General features: G+C 43.8%; 2 protein-coding genes across 3 annotated transcripts in view; one reads left to right on the forward strand and one right to left on the reverse strand.

Annotated features, from left to right (window-relative positions):
* The window catches only part of LOC113430109 (vomeronasal type-2 receptor 26-like), a 161,684-nt gene extending 155,034 nt beyond the window's left edge, over positions 1–6,650 (forward strand). The window contains exons 4-6 of one of the 2 annotated variants that reach the window (XM_087955051.1): positions 2,846–3,064; positions 3,564–3,693; positions 5,256–6,650. In XM_087955051.1, the coding sequence (XP_087811177.1) occupies positions 2,846–3,064; positions 3,564–3,693; positions 5,256–6,160 (1,254 nt within the window). In that variant the 3' untranslated portion in view covers positions 6,161–6,650. The remainder of the gene's footprint in view (positions 1–2,845; positions 3,065–3,563; positions 3,694–5,255) is intronic. The other variant, XM_087955058.1, reaches the window with a different exon arrangement.
* The window catches only part of RPS28 (ribosomal protein S28), a 197,842-nt gene that overhangs the window by 74,991 nt on the left and 108,083 nt on the right, over positions 1–14,768 (reverse strand). The window lies entirely within an intron of this gene.

Consider the following 14,768-nt stretch of genomic DNA (forward strand, 5'->3'; position numbering starts at 1 on the left):
CAAAGGTGGTTATTTAGCTGTTTCTGACCAGTTCTGGAGAACTGGTAGTGGAAAGTTTGAGTAGTTCGGAGAACTGGCCAATCCCACCTCTGAATGGCCCCACCAACTCCATCTCTTCTCTGCCTCCCATCGAGTCCCAGTTGATCAGCTGGGTCTTTTTTGGTTGCCCTGCATAGGGGAAAGGAGCTGGAAAACAGGTTAGTGGGGTGGGGAGGGAAGGGGGATTTTGCAGTATATCCTTCCCACACCCACCCAAGCCACACCCACAGAACCGGTAATAAATTTTTTTGACTCCCACCACTGGCCTTTAGTGTTTTATGGAGTTTCCCGCAGTGGCCATTCCAGGCAGGAGGTGTCAAGTCAGTGCCAGATGACAATCTGGGTTCTTTTGTGCATGAAGCATCAACGGGTAAGTTATAGCCCCAGTGGGCATATTGGCAGAACCAGCCCAGTTTCCCTCAGTATGTGGTCTGAATCCGACCTACGTGTTCGTTTCAACCTTGGTTTGTGTTTCTATGGGTTAAGCCGCCTTTGTTTCATTTGCCATTTGTTGTTTGGCTGCCCAGAGTCAGCGTATCCATGAGATGGTGCCGCAGAAATGAAAGCTTGTTGGGGGAAAGCAGCCTCTCCCACGCTCAGCACCCACAGCTGGTCTCAGAGTGTCCTGAGAGTGGAAAAAGACCGAGCAGCCCACCTAACCTGCCCTTGGAGTGTTTTTTAAAATGAATTTTCTATTGTTTACACTGTGCTAGTGCTTAATAAACATCCTGTGGTCTGGGTTATTTTATTTGCTTAGCAGTACAGATTGCGTTCTTCATCTCCAGCCCTTTTTTCCACCCCTGGATAGAATAAGTTCCATATTGGATAATATTCTGTGTCTTCTTCTTTCTGTTTCATCTTCAGTGTAAGTCGGTCCATTTCTGCACAATCCAGTGTCTTCTTAATTATCTCTTTGCCTGGTGGTATTTCTTCATTTTTCCAATGTTGTGCAAATATAATCCTCGCTGCAGTTGCATGACATATTAAATATAGGTATACATTTTGTTTATCACATTTTTCTGATGCTATATATCTAATAGAAAAAGTTCAGGTTTAAAATCTACATGTTTTCCTATCACCTTTTCTAAACACTTATGTATTTTTGCCCCAAATCTTTTTGCTTGAACACAGGTCCAACTCATATGGTAATATGTGCCCGTTTTTTGGTTACAGTTCCAATATTTGCTAGACATATTTTTAAACATTTTGAGTGTTTTGTTTTTGTTTTCTTTTTAATTTTTTTACATTTTTTTTATCATATTTTTTAAAATTGTTGTTGGATGATTGACATGTGTTTATTCCAACCATGTTTAAACTCAGTTACTGATGAGACAATGATGAATGGTTTCCTGGTCTGAAATTTATTTATTTGTTTGTTTGTTTGTATTCCTCCTTTGTTATTTCCACAAGTAACCCAAGATGGCAAACATATCCCATGCACTTTCCTCCTCCTATTTTCCCCACAAGAACAAACCCTTGTGAGTTGGGGCACGAGAGAGAGGGACTGGCCCAAGGTCACCCAGCTGCTTTCATGGCTAAAGTGGGACTTGAATCCACAGCCTCCTGCTTTCTAGCCTGGAATGAAACTGGTTCTCATTATCCTTTCCTGCCTCATTGGACAGTGAAGTGAAGCGACAAACCAGGGCAGGAACTGACTTCTTCATGTCTTCATTGGCTCAATGTTTTCTCCATTCTTGGACTGCAGTTAGAGAGAACCAGTAGAATTGCACTCTGTTGTGGTACAAATCGTTTAATCATTCCTAAAATTATTTTATCATCCTGTAAGCCACCCAGACTCACTTTAAGTCACCCAATGCCACCCAATGAAATTATTTACTAGTAAAATAAATGTAAATAAAATAAAACTCATTAGTCATTTACAAAATCTTGTTCCAAAACCTATATAGCCAAATGTCCAAGGAGCAGAACCGGACCATCAATTCTAGAGTGTTCATTAGAACGTTGGAATGCAGGTATCATTCTGGTAAACCTGGAGTTGAAGAAGCCAGGACAGAAATGCCCAAGGACAAGGAGAGTCTTTTGTAGCATTGGGGAAATTGTCAGATATTGGGTGTTACTCCTGGTAGTTCAGATCTCTCGATGGAGGGAACTCTTCCCATCATGGCTCTGAGACATAGACCCATCTCCTAAGATGATGGCCATCCCAGAATGATAGAAGCCATGACATCTCATTGCTGGCTTTGTGCCCAGTAGTCCATTCTCTGATGGTCTCTCTTTCCCCCCCAGCTTCTTCCCCACATGCTGCACATGGCTGGCTCCTATTCAAATGATCGTCCCTTAGGACTCCGAGGTCCCTCTCACAGTTACTTCTTTTTGAACCAGGTCTCACGTAATCTGTCCTTATACCTTTGGTTTTTCAATATAAATGTAAAACTTTGCTTTTCTCCACATTGAAATTCATGTTGTTGGATAGGCTGCATTGTTCAAGTTTGTCAAGATCTTTCTAGATCCTGAGCTCACCTCCTGGAGGGTTGGCTATTCCTGCCAGCTTAGTGTCCTCTGCAAATTTGATGAGCCCCCCTTCTATCCCCACATTTAAGTCATTTATAAAGATATTGAAGAGTCCTGGGCCCAAGACAGTACCCCACTGCTTACTTCCCTCCATGTGGATGTAATACCATTAAGGACTACGTGTTGAGTACAGTTTGTCAGCCAGCTATAAATCCATCTGGTGGGGATGTTTTCTATTCCATAATTTTCTAGCTTACCAAGAAGTAGGTTGTGGTCTACTTTGCATATTTTAACCAATTACTCCAATTTTTGAAGGTCTCTCTTTTCCCCCCAGCTCCTCCCCTATTTGAGGAAAGTCCAGTTCAACAACAGTGCCGGAGAGGAAGTCTCCCTCTCAGAAAATGGAGTGGGATCTGCTCAATACGATCTCATCAACTGGGTTCTCTTCCGCCATCAATCTTTTATGCCTGTGAAGGTTGGGCAAATCGATCCCGGGTCTCCCTCAAGAAAGGACTTCACCATTACCTCCACTGCAGTCACCTGGGCCTCAGAGGTGAGCTGGAAGGAAATGCTGCAACTCCAGGGAAAGATTCATTCTCTCCTGGGGATACAGAATTCCCTTCTAATTCAACACAGGACTACTGGATCAGAAAATGAGGTAGCCAATGGTGCAAAACCTGCCTTGCATGTAACACATTTGGTGCAAGAAGGGGTTGGGAAAACCATCTGACTGAAAACCAGACGCAACTGGAACAGGCAAGCGTGATCTCCATGGACCATTCAGTTGGATCTTCACGATTCTTTGTTTTAGAAAAGTTGTAGCTCCATGTCACAAGCCTTCCTTTGGACAATGAAGGATCATTTCTAATCTGCAACATACATTGTGGGCTGAGAGTGGCCTGGCCTGAATCCAACAGAACACTTCTTGACTCTTCTGGTAGCCCATCATTAAGACGTTGGAAGACATTCTGGAAAGGGAAACAGGACAATGGAAACAAATAAAAATGTTCATTGCTTAGGCCAACTCAAGCATTTCTCTTTTTCCCTTTTAGAAGGTGCCCTTTGCCCGGTGTGGCATGAAGAGGTGCCAGACAGGAGAGAGGAGAACAGTTCCAGAGGGCAAGCAAGTTTGCTGCTACCAATGTGAGCCTTGTCCAGAAGGGACCATTTCTGATCAAACAGGTAGAGCACACTTCAAATGTAGAACTTTGAGGATCATGTGAGCCATTCAGTAGATCAGAATATTGATCTTTTAAAAATCAGTTTTGGTACATGTCTCAAAGGATTCATATTTTTTGGCAGGACCTCTTAGTTGGTATATTTACGTTGGTTTTATCCCCACAGACCCCTTCCCTACTCATGAGCAATGAAGGGGAGTTTCAGGGTACAACTTACATGTTCCCTATTGTCCTTTCCATTCTCCTATTCCTTTGGCTAAACCAACCAGCAATGTTTTCCTGAAGTTGTGGGATGTGTGGTTCAAGCTTTAATTTTTGCTATTTATTGTGTGTGCTGCTGCTTTCAGTCCTATCAATCTCCCTTGAAATTATTAGACCTGGGAGGGAACATCTACATATGTATGCTAACTCTTTCCTGTAAAAGAAATGAACTATTCTATTCTATTCTATTCTATCCTATCCTATCCTATCCTATCCTATCCTATCCTATCCTATCCTATCCTATCCTATCCTATCCTATCCTATCCCATCCCATCCCATCCCATTCCATTCCATTCCATTCCATTCTATTCTATTCTATTCTATTCTATTCTATTCTATTCTATTCTATTCTATTCTATTCTATTCTAATTATCTCTGTCTCTCTGTCTCTTTGCTGGTTTCAGGTGTGTCTCAGTATAAATAAAGACAGATCTTGGTATTTGCCTCAATAAGTTTTATGTTTTTATTCAGCTGAATAAAGTTGGGTTCCTCTAAGCAAGAGGGAACCCCCAACACACGTTGACACTTGTATTTATATGTTTGCAACATTGGCCAGTTGTCCACCCAGAAGCACTGGCACACTCTAGAGAAGATAAAGAAGTGTAGAAACAGCCACCCACTGCTCCTGGAGGTCCTCCAAGGAAATTGGGTTGTATCTCAGGGACGTTGGGGGTTTCCTGAGGAACTTTCCATGACCTTGAAGGCCTGCAGAGGCAACGGTGCCCTTGGCACATATGCTTCTTCAAGACTGTCAAGAGAAATATTAGATTCCCGCTCTTCCCTTTCTCTCTCTCTGCCTCTCCCTGCCTCCCTCCCTCTCTCTCTTTCTCCCTCCCTCTCTCTTTGTCTCTCCATCTCTCCCTCTGTCCCTTCCTCTCTCTGATACTGCACACATACACACAAAAGAACAATCTAAAGTGGCTCAGCACGCTCCTTGATGAAGATCTGTCGGTCCTCTTGGGATACCAATATAAAGTATGGAAAAAGTTTGCAAACTCTGTGGCAACAAAAGCCACAGTAGCCAAGGAAATGACCGGTGATTGGAGAGGACCTTGATTTTCTCAAAAGCAAACTGATACTTGTTTCTGACTGACCTATGTTCAGGCTCATCCTAAATTAAAATTATTTGCCCTTTTTGATGCACCCTAAAGTGTTCTGTGGGTGATTCCATCAACACATTTGTGGATTGGCCACAAGAGAAAGAGGACAGTTATGTCACCCCTGAGGGAAGGTTAATTCTCCTGAGAAATGCTTCCAAAATCCTTAGACAAAGACTTTCATCTTATCATTTGATCTTGATTTCAGATGCAGCCCACTGTGACCCCTGCCCAGAAGACCAATATCCCAACAAAGAAAAGGACCACTGCGTTGCCAAGAAGATCCACTTCCTCTCCTATCAAGAGACTCTGGGATACACTTTAGTTTCTCTCGCTCTTTTTCTCTCCATGATCACATCTGTGGTCCTGGGAATTTTCTTCAAGTACCGTGACACACCAATCGTCAAGGCCAACAACCGAGATCTCTCCTACCTCCTCCTGGTCTCCCTCCTGCTCTGCTTCCTCTGCTCTTTCCTCTTCATTGGTCGACCTGAGAAGCTCACCTGTCTCTTCCGACAAACAACCTTTGCCATTCTCTTTTCCCTTGCAGTTTCCACTATCCTGGCAAAAACTGTCATGGTGGTTTTGGCTTTCATGGCCACCAAACCAGGGAACAGAAAAAGGAAACTCTTAGGAAAACCACTGACCAACTCCATTGTCTTAGGATGCCCCCTGATCCAAGCCATTCTTTGCGCCACTTGGCTGGTAACCTCTCCCTCATTTCCCAACTGGGACTTCCACTCCTTGGTAGGAGAGGCCATCTTGGAATGTAATGAAGGCTCAGCTTTGATGTTTTATGCTGTCCTTGCCTACCTGGGTTTCCTTGCCATGGTCAGTTTCACAGTGGCCTTTCTGGCTAGGAAATTGCCCGACAGCTTTAACGAAGCCAAGTTCATTACTTTTAGCATGCTGGTCTTTTGCAGTGTTTGGATCAGTTTCCTCCCCACCTACCTGAGCACCAAAGGGAAGTCCATGGTGGCCGTGGAGATCTTCTCCATCTTGGCCTCTGGGGCTGGTCTCTTGGCTTGCATCTTTTTCCCCAAGTGCTTCATTATCTTACTGAGACCAAGTCTTAATTGTAGAGAAAATATGATAAGAAACAAGAATCTCTAAGAATCTCTTTATTTATTTTTGAGGCATATTTAGGATGGGACAGACCGTAAGAACCAAGAACCCATGAAGGCCATTTGCTCTTGGTGTCTGACAAAGAAGCAAACTATTCTCAGAACAAAAGGATGATTCCTAATGGGACAATGTGAAGACCAGGGGTGGGGAGAAGGAGAACCATGCAAGCCCTGCGCAGAGAAAACCAGAGCTGGTTTTGATCCTTCAGTATTGAAATGGTGTATCGAATAAAGTTTTGCTTTTGGGAGTACAAAGTTCCTGAGAGTGCCTACTTCTGTTGGGTTCGCTAGTTGGACTGTTGACATGTAGTTCAAGTTATTTCAGATTTTATGGTTTCTCCAGATTTTAGTTCAGGTTATTTTAGATTCAGATAGGGCAGCCGCGACTTCTGAAGGGAAGCCATTCCACTAGTTTGTTGTTTTTGCTGTTAGGAAATTCCTCCTTAGTTCTCGGTTGGATTTCTCCTTGGTTGCTTCTTGTCCTGCCTGTCAGCGTTCCAAGTAAACCCTCTGTACAATTCAGAACTGCAAAACAAAGTCCATCCAAGTAAGCATTTATGAAAGATAGTCATTTTGACCAGGGGTGGGATTCCAATTTTTTAACAACCGGTTCTATGATCATATGATAAGGTGGGTTGGGTGGGAGCAGCTTCAGCAGGTCTGGTCAGCAGATGTCTGGCCTTCAGGTAGGGGTCTTTTTTGTTGATTGATGTCACGGTCTAATTTGAGGGCAGTCACGTACCACGATTGTAGCATTTCAGGTATGTCTCTAATGTTTCAGGCCTTTTTTACTTCTGGGTCAATGGCGTTTTTGAAACAGTGCAGGATGATTCTTTCAGGCCAGTCCATGAGGTGGATTACAACCCTTCTAAAGTCCCATACAAAGTCTGATAAGGGTCGCTTGCCCTGTTTCATTTCCATTAATTTGTCCTCATTTCCCCCCACTCTGTCTGGATTCTCAAATCTGAATCTCAACAAATGAATAAAAGCATTGACATCCTATAGCTCTGGGACCTGTTTGTAGTGGAGTTGGACCACCCAGTCAGAAGCATCCCCCTCATTCATCCCATCTGTTGTTGCGGTGACCAGATCGCGCTCTCTTGCATATTGGCCTCCAAATTGGTCTCTGTGAGACCAGATTCGAGTGAGGAAATAAGCGAAATGTTCATGCCATCTGTCAAAAGTTGCCTTGAACAGCATCTGGTCTGATCTGGGGGTGGGGTGGGGAGGTGGTGTCGCTATGGCAACCGCAGGCTGAGCTGGAATGAAAGGAGCCTGACGAGGCGTGTACCTACTTTGAAAGGGTCTTCTGAGGTCTGGCTGGGTTGGGGCTCTCCGGAAGAAGGGTCACTGCAGGGTTGCTCCGAGTGGGGGTTGATTAGGGGCCTGCCATGAAGAAGCCGGTTGTTGCCTTATTCCCTTCATGGGGGAAGGGGGGTGGGGTGGCTGCCACCTGCTGCCTGTGCAGATCCCTTTGTTGGTAAGGGATCGCTGATTCTGTTTGGGCCCAGGGCATTGCTGGTACTGGCATCCACTGGCACAGGATCCAGCCTTGGCCAGGATAAAATCCCCACCCTGGAGGGATACTCTCTGCAGGGGGTAATCTCCTTTCTGGTTGGGGGAGGGGGAGGACTGGGAGTTCGTAACATACCCATTTTAGTCTGCATCTCTCGTCTCTCCCTTGAAATTCGATCCTGCCAGGCTGGGCTGCTTCGCTGGCCATCTCCAACTGATACCAGAGTGAATTCTTCTTCCCTCCTTAAACTGGGGAAGGGAAACGTGGGCTGCGTTATGCTCCAGCTTGCCTGGATAGTTTGTGGCTTTGAGGCATAACTTTCCAGCTTTAGCTGGTGGAGCTGTTGTGAGATTCCTGCCAATGATTGGCTTCGGGATGTAATCCTCTGGCTGCCATCTTGGGAGGCATCTGATGCAATTGGGGCTCCATACCTGCAATCTGTCTCCCTTGCAGTATGTCGAGGGCTTGAGAAAGAGATTTGTTCCGGCAGCTTTTCTTCTGGTACCGTCTGACAACTCCCCCACGAGTCTGATCCTTTGGGCCGGGCTCCTAAATCTTGTCTCTCTTCTGCATGCCTCAAGGCCTGCATTACCTCCTCCGAAGGGGGGATGGGGATTCAGCTCATCTTCTGTAGAATAGAATAGAATAGAATAGAATAGAATAGAATAGAATAGAATAGAATAGAATAGAATAGAATACCTGAATTTCACAGAATCTTAGCTAGGGGCTCTCCCAAACCCCTGCGAACCCCCAGCAGCCCCCCCCCAGGTTAGGGTTAAAGGGGATAAACAATGGAAGATTATAATTCAATATAAGTCTGTGTATTATTATTAGAACTAGATAAGTTTGTTTAACACAACAAATATGATTGTTAATATTTTATTCATAGTAAGAGGAATGGCATTTAGAATATGGAGATTGGCATAAAGATAACATACTGAAAATATTGAATAATCAAAGAAAGAAAGATTATAACTTAACAAAATATGCGTGTTAATATCAAAATCTTATAAGATTGTCAACTTTATTAAAAATGAAGAATATTGTTATATTTGTATTAAGATGTAAGACACTCCACTGCCACACTGTTCACACAACGATATGTCTGTACAAATAAGAAAAACAAAACATTTATTAAAAAAAACCCGTCATATAATATTGATTGGTTATCTGGATTACAGCCCTCTAAAACTGTCACACTTGTTATGCAATGTAGCTCAGTGTCATGTCATCTATCACTCACCCCAGGTATTGTTTCTCTTATTCTTCTTTTATTTTTCTTATATGTATCCATTTCATGTATTCACAACTATGTATACACTTATACTTATTATCTTGTAAACAATTGGCAAATCAAATAAATAAATAAATAAATAAATAAATAAATATGTCTTAGATAGGTGGTTTTGGGTTTTTGTCAGAGTATATTCATGAACTGGAATAGAGCTTGGTAACAAGGTCAGCCAATGAATAGGCATAGCAACTAAATCAGCCAATGAGGACTGTTTGGAAACTGAAATTAGAAGTAGCCTAGGCGTGGCTCTATATTAAGCTCTGCAGCTCTGGAGCTGTGTTGAGCTCTGAGTCTGTCTATTGAAGATGAAACTAACCTGCTTGCTTGCTTGCCTGCTGAAGTTACTTGCAAAATGTTTCTGTCTGAGTTTGCTCCATGTTGGAGAAATCTACAATTAGTTTGTAAAATCTACTTATTATGTTTATAAAGATGTTAAATGAAGCATCAGACATCTGTGTTTATTTTTCTGGCGCTGAATTAACGCTGCAAAACTCTGAATAGTTATTTTTTTTAAAGCAAGCTCTTCTTATTTGGCTTAATAGTTTGACAGGTAAGTTGCTTGCTTCTGCCTCACTATGACTGTGCAGCCTGCCCCCCCATTCCCCCGCCCCCCCTCTACCCTGCCCCCCCAGGGGTGGATTCAACCGGTGTAACAACCAGTTTGGTGAGTGTGTGCGTGCACTGTTTAAAAAACACCCAATTTCATCTCTAAAACTTACCTTCTGCTGTAGCCGCGGTGAGTGAAACAGTGGAGGTGTGGCAATCCGTTGTGCCGTGTAAATCAGCTGGACTGCAAAACACGGAAATATAGGACAGACTAGGACTGGGACGGGTGGACGGGGCCAACTAATCGCTGGAACTACCGGTTCGCTTGAATGGGTCTGAACCACCTGAATCCCCAATTATAACTTCAAAAAAGGCAACTATGATCTTATAGACAACGATCTCTCATCCCTTGATTGGCTATCTCTATTCACTGGATCCAATACTGTTGAAGACCATTACAACATATTTTTAATTGAAGTCAGAAGAGTCATCAAACTATATGTACCAACAACTCCCCCCCCCAAAAAAAATAGATTACCCATAACATTAAGGAAACTTCAATCCAAAAAGAGATCACTCTGGTGGAAAAACAAATCTGGTCACGTTGCCAAGTTCAAAAGCCGATATAAAAATTTATGCCACCAGATAAGGACTGAATGCACCAATTATCACATTAAACAAGAGGAAAACCTTCTAAGCACCAATTCCACCCGTGCTTTTTACAATTTTGTAAACAACAAACTAAAAGACTCAAGGTCCATCCCACCCCTGATAGGACCTAATACTAAAGACTGCAACGACAACACCATTAAAGCCAACCTCTTTAACACATTCTTTGGCTCAGTATTTGTAAACAGCAATGGATCATGCCCAGTATTTCCTAGCCGAACCACAGACAACTACAATGATCTAATACATACTGATTTTACAGAAGACAATGTTGAAAAAGCACTATGCAATCTAAAACCATCTCTATCTATTGGACCGGATGGAATATGTGTCTACTTCTTCAAAAAGCTATCCACTGCCATAGCCGAACCTCTAAGCATAATCTTTGAAAAATCTTTCAGGACCAGCTCCTTGCCTAACCTATGGTCACAAGCCACGGTCATCCCCATCTTCAAAAAGGGAGACCCCAGCCTAGTTGAAAATTACAGGCCAATCTCCTTATGCTGCGTCACCTGTAAAGTCATGGAATCAATTATTAAACAATCCATTATCCTCCACTTAGAGACAAACAACCTACTCTCCAATAAACAATTTGGTTTTAGGAAAAAAATATCCTGTAATCTGCAACTCTTACACTGCAAAAACATATGGACTACACAACTCGATCAGGGCAAAGCAATAGACGCAATCTACATAGATTTCTGTAAAGCCTTTGATTCAGTGGTACATGACAAACTACTCCTAAAACTAAAATCTTATGGTATCTCTGGACCACTGCATAACTGGACAGAAGCATTCCTGTCAAACAGACAACAAATGGTCAAAATTGGGAGCGTCCTATCAAATTCTGTACCTGTCAACAGTGGTGTCCCCCGAGGCAGTGTTCCAGGACCAACTCTTTTCATACTCTACATAAATGACCTCTGTGATCATATTAAGAGCAACTGCGTTCTTTTTGCTGATGATGTAAAGCTGTTCAATACCACAGACAATACTGCTACCCTTCAAAAAGATCTTGACTATGTATCAGAATGGTCAAACAAATGGCAACTTCAAATCTCAACAAATAAATGCTCTGTCTTACATATTGGCAAAAAAACTCAGAAAATAAAATACAAGCTGAATAGTCAAGACCTTGTTGATGATCCAAACTCTGTCAAGGACCTTGGAGTACTCACCTCTAATGATCTAAGTCAGGGGTGGGCAAACTTTTTGGCTCGGGGGCCGCATTGACTTTTAAAATTTGACAGACGGGCCGGGTCAGCACAAGATTTTTTGGGAATCGCCCCCTTCCCCCTCTTCTCCTCCTTCCTCCTCGGAGGCTCCCCTCCCCTCGGAGGCTCCTCCCCTCGGAGGCCCTCTGAGTCAGGAGTTGCTACCGCCGGCGCAGCTCCGTGCGGCTCCAGTCCCGCGTTGCCTCGGGAAGGGAAAGGCAAAAAGGAAGAGCCGCGGCGGTGGTTTGCAACGGCAGCAGCGGCACCGGAGGCTCAGGCTCAGCGGCTCCTGGTTTTGCCTTTTCCTTCCCAAGGCAACGCGGGACTGGAGCCACACGAAGCTGCGCCGGCGGTAGCAACTCCTGACAGCCCCAGCCGGACACCTGAGCGGAGCCCGGGTGGAACTGCCTCTTGCTGCTGCCGGAGCACCGCCGGGTCGCCTCCTCCAAGCAGCCTGCCCGCCCACCAAGCTTCCCCTCTGCCGCGCGGCTCGGGGCCAGGCGCAAGCACCCGCGAGTTAAAAGGAAGCCGAAAGTTGCTGGGAAGTTGCTCGGGTGCTGGGAGCAGGCTTTTAAAGTGCCGCCCGAGCAAAGTTTAAGCCTGGAAGGCCCGAAATCCGAGCAACTTCCCAGCAACTTTCGGCTCCCTTTTAACTCGCGGGCGCTCACGCCTGGCCCGAGCCGCGCGGGCGGAAGGGAAGCCCGGCGGGCGGGCAGGCAGGCTGCTTGAGGAGGCTCGGCTTCCGTCCGCCAGGCGCGGCGCCCGCGAGTTAAAACGAAGCCGAAAGTTGCTGGGAAGTTGCTCCGTTTTCCAGGGCTTTGCAGAGGCAAAGTTTGCAGGCTGGAGCGTCTTCCCGCCGAGGAGCGGGAAGGGTTCCGCCCGGCGGACGGGGCGGGCTGCTTAAACTTTGCTCGGGTGGCACTTTAAAAGCCTGCTCCCAGCACCCGAGCAACTTCCCAGCAACTTTCGGCTTCGTTTTAACTCGCGGGCGCTCGCGCCTCGCCCCGAGCCGCACGGCAGCCCGCTCCAAGCAGCCCGCCCGCCCATCGGGCGGAACCCTTCCGCTCCTCGGCGGGAAGACTCTCCAGCCTGCAAACTTTGCCTTTGCAAAGCCCCGGAAAACCGAGCAACTTCCCAGCAACTTTTGGCTTCGTTTTAACTTGCGGGTGCTCGCGCCTTGCCCCGAGTGGGGCGATATACTATCAAATCCCGCACGGCGGAGGGGAAGCCCGGAGCGCTGCCGGCTCGCCTCTCCAAGCAGCCCGCCTGCCCGCCCGCCCGCCGGGCAAAAAAATCAGAAAAGGCAATACAAGCTGAATAGTCAAGATCTTGTTGATGACTCAAGCTCTGTAAAGGACCTTGGAATACTCACCTCTAATGATCTAAGTGCTAGAGCCCACTGCAACTACATAGCCAAAAGGCATTAAGAGTTGTTAACCTAATCCTACGTAGCTTTTTTCTGGTAATATCACACTACTAACCAGAGCATACAAAACATTTGCTAGACCAATACTCGAATACAGTTCATCAGTCTGGAACCCACACTACGTATCTGATATTAGCACAATTGAGAAAGTCCAGAAATATTTCACAAGAAGAGTTCTCCACTCCTCTACTCGTTGCAGAATACCTTATGCCACCAGACTTGAAATTCTAGAACTTGAAAACCTTGAATTACGCCATCTTGGTCTGACTTAAGCATGGTATATAAAATCATACATTGCAATGTCCTACCTGTCAATGAATACTTCAGCTTCAACCATAACAACACAAGAGCACACAATAGATACAAACTCAAAGTAAACCGCACCAAACTTGATTGCAGGAAATACGACTTCAACAATAGAGTGGTCAATGTCTGGAATACTCTACCCGACTCTGTAGTTTCTTCCCCAAACCCCAAAAACTTTAACCTTAGACTGTCTACTATTGACCTCACCCCTTTCCTAAGAGGCCTGTAGGCGTGCATAAGCGCACCAACGTGCCTACCGTCCCTGTCCTATTGTTTCTCTTATTGTTTCTCTTATTCTTTTTATTTTTCTTATATGTACCCATTTCATGTATTCACAACTATGTATACATTTATACTTATTATCTTGTAAACAATTGGCAAATCAAATAAATAAATAAATAAATAAATAAATAAATAAATAAATAAATAAATAAAGTGGCTGTTTTGTTTCCCCAATGTCCAGATCTGCACATGTCTCTATTGCATTCTGCTGCATACAACAAATTGCTCAATTTGTGTCTTGAGTGTTTTATCCTTGAGGTGGATAACTTTCTGCCTTAATGTATTATTGGGTTTAAGGTATGTTGCTTGAAAATCAACCAACTGGCAGAAAGTCAAAATAGGGAACTGCTTGTCTAATCCTGCGTCAGTTAACAGTGGTGTTCTGCAAGGCAGCATTTTCAGACCCAAACTTTTCTTGCTCTATATCAACAATTTATGTGATCAGCTTAAAAGCAATTGTGTCCTCTTTGGCCATGATGTCAAGTTATTTATTCTATTTATAAAATTATTTGTGAAGTGATCTCAACTATGTGTCTGAATGGTCATCTATTTGGCGAGTTCAAATGTTGATCAATAAATGCTCTATCTTACATATTGGTCAATGTAATCAAAATGTTAAGTATAAGGTAGGTGGTATCGAACTAGCAGATGATCCTTACTTTGTTAAGGACCTAGGTGTACTTATCTCTGATGATCTATGCTCCAAAGTTCATTGTAACAGCATTGCTAGAAAAGCACTAAGAGTTGTTAAATTAATTCTATGAAGTTTCTTTTCTGGAAACACTGTATTGCTAACCAGAGTTTATACAACTTGTGCCTGACCAGTCTTGGAGTACTGTTCAACTCTTTGGAATCCCTACCATATATCTGATATTAGCACAATCCAGCGGGTTCAGAAGTACTTTACAGGAAAAGTTTTGCATTCTTCAGCACGTAATTGAATTCCCTACGCTACTAGGCTCAAAATTCTTGGTTTGGATAACATGGAACTGCATCGCTTGCAGTCTGACTTAGGTATTGCATATAAAATTGTATGTAGTAATTTTACCTGCAAATGACTTTTTCTGTTTTAATCGGAATAATACACGTGCAAATAACTGTTTTAAACTCAATGTAAACCGCTCTAAACTTGACTGTAAAAAAATATGATTTTTGTAGTAGAAGCGCACCAACATGCCTACCGTCCTTGTCCTATTGTTTCTTTTATTTTTCTTATATGTATCTATGTATTCATAACTATGTTTTTACTTATACCTATTATCTTGTAAGCAATTGACAAACCAAATTTAAAAATAATAATAAAGTCTGGAATGCTCTACCTGATTCAGTTGTCTCAGCTACAAA

This window comes from Notechis scutatus, chromosome 1 (genome assembly GCF_049901735.1).
Source record: "Notechis scutatus isolate UNSWTSFEM ecotype Mainland chromosome 1, rNotScu1.2, whole genome shotgun sequence".
In the NCBI taxonomy this organism is placed as follows: domain Eukaryota; kingdom Metazoa; phylum Chordata; class Lepidosauria; order Squamata; family Elapidae; genus Notechis; species Notechis scutatus.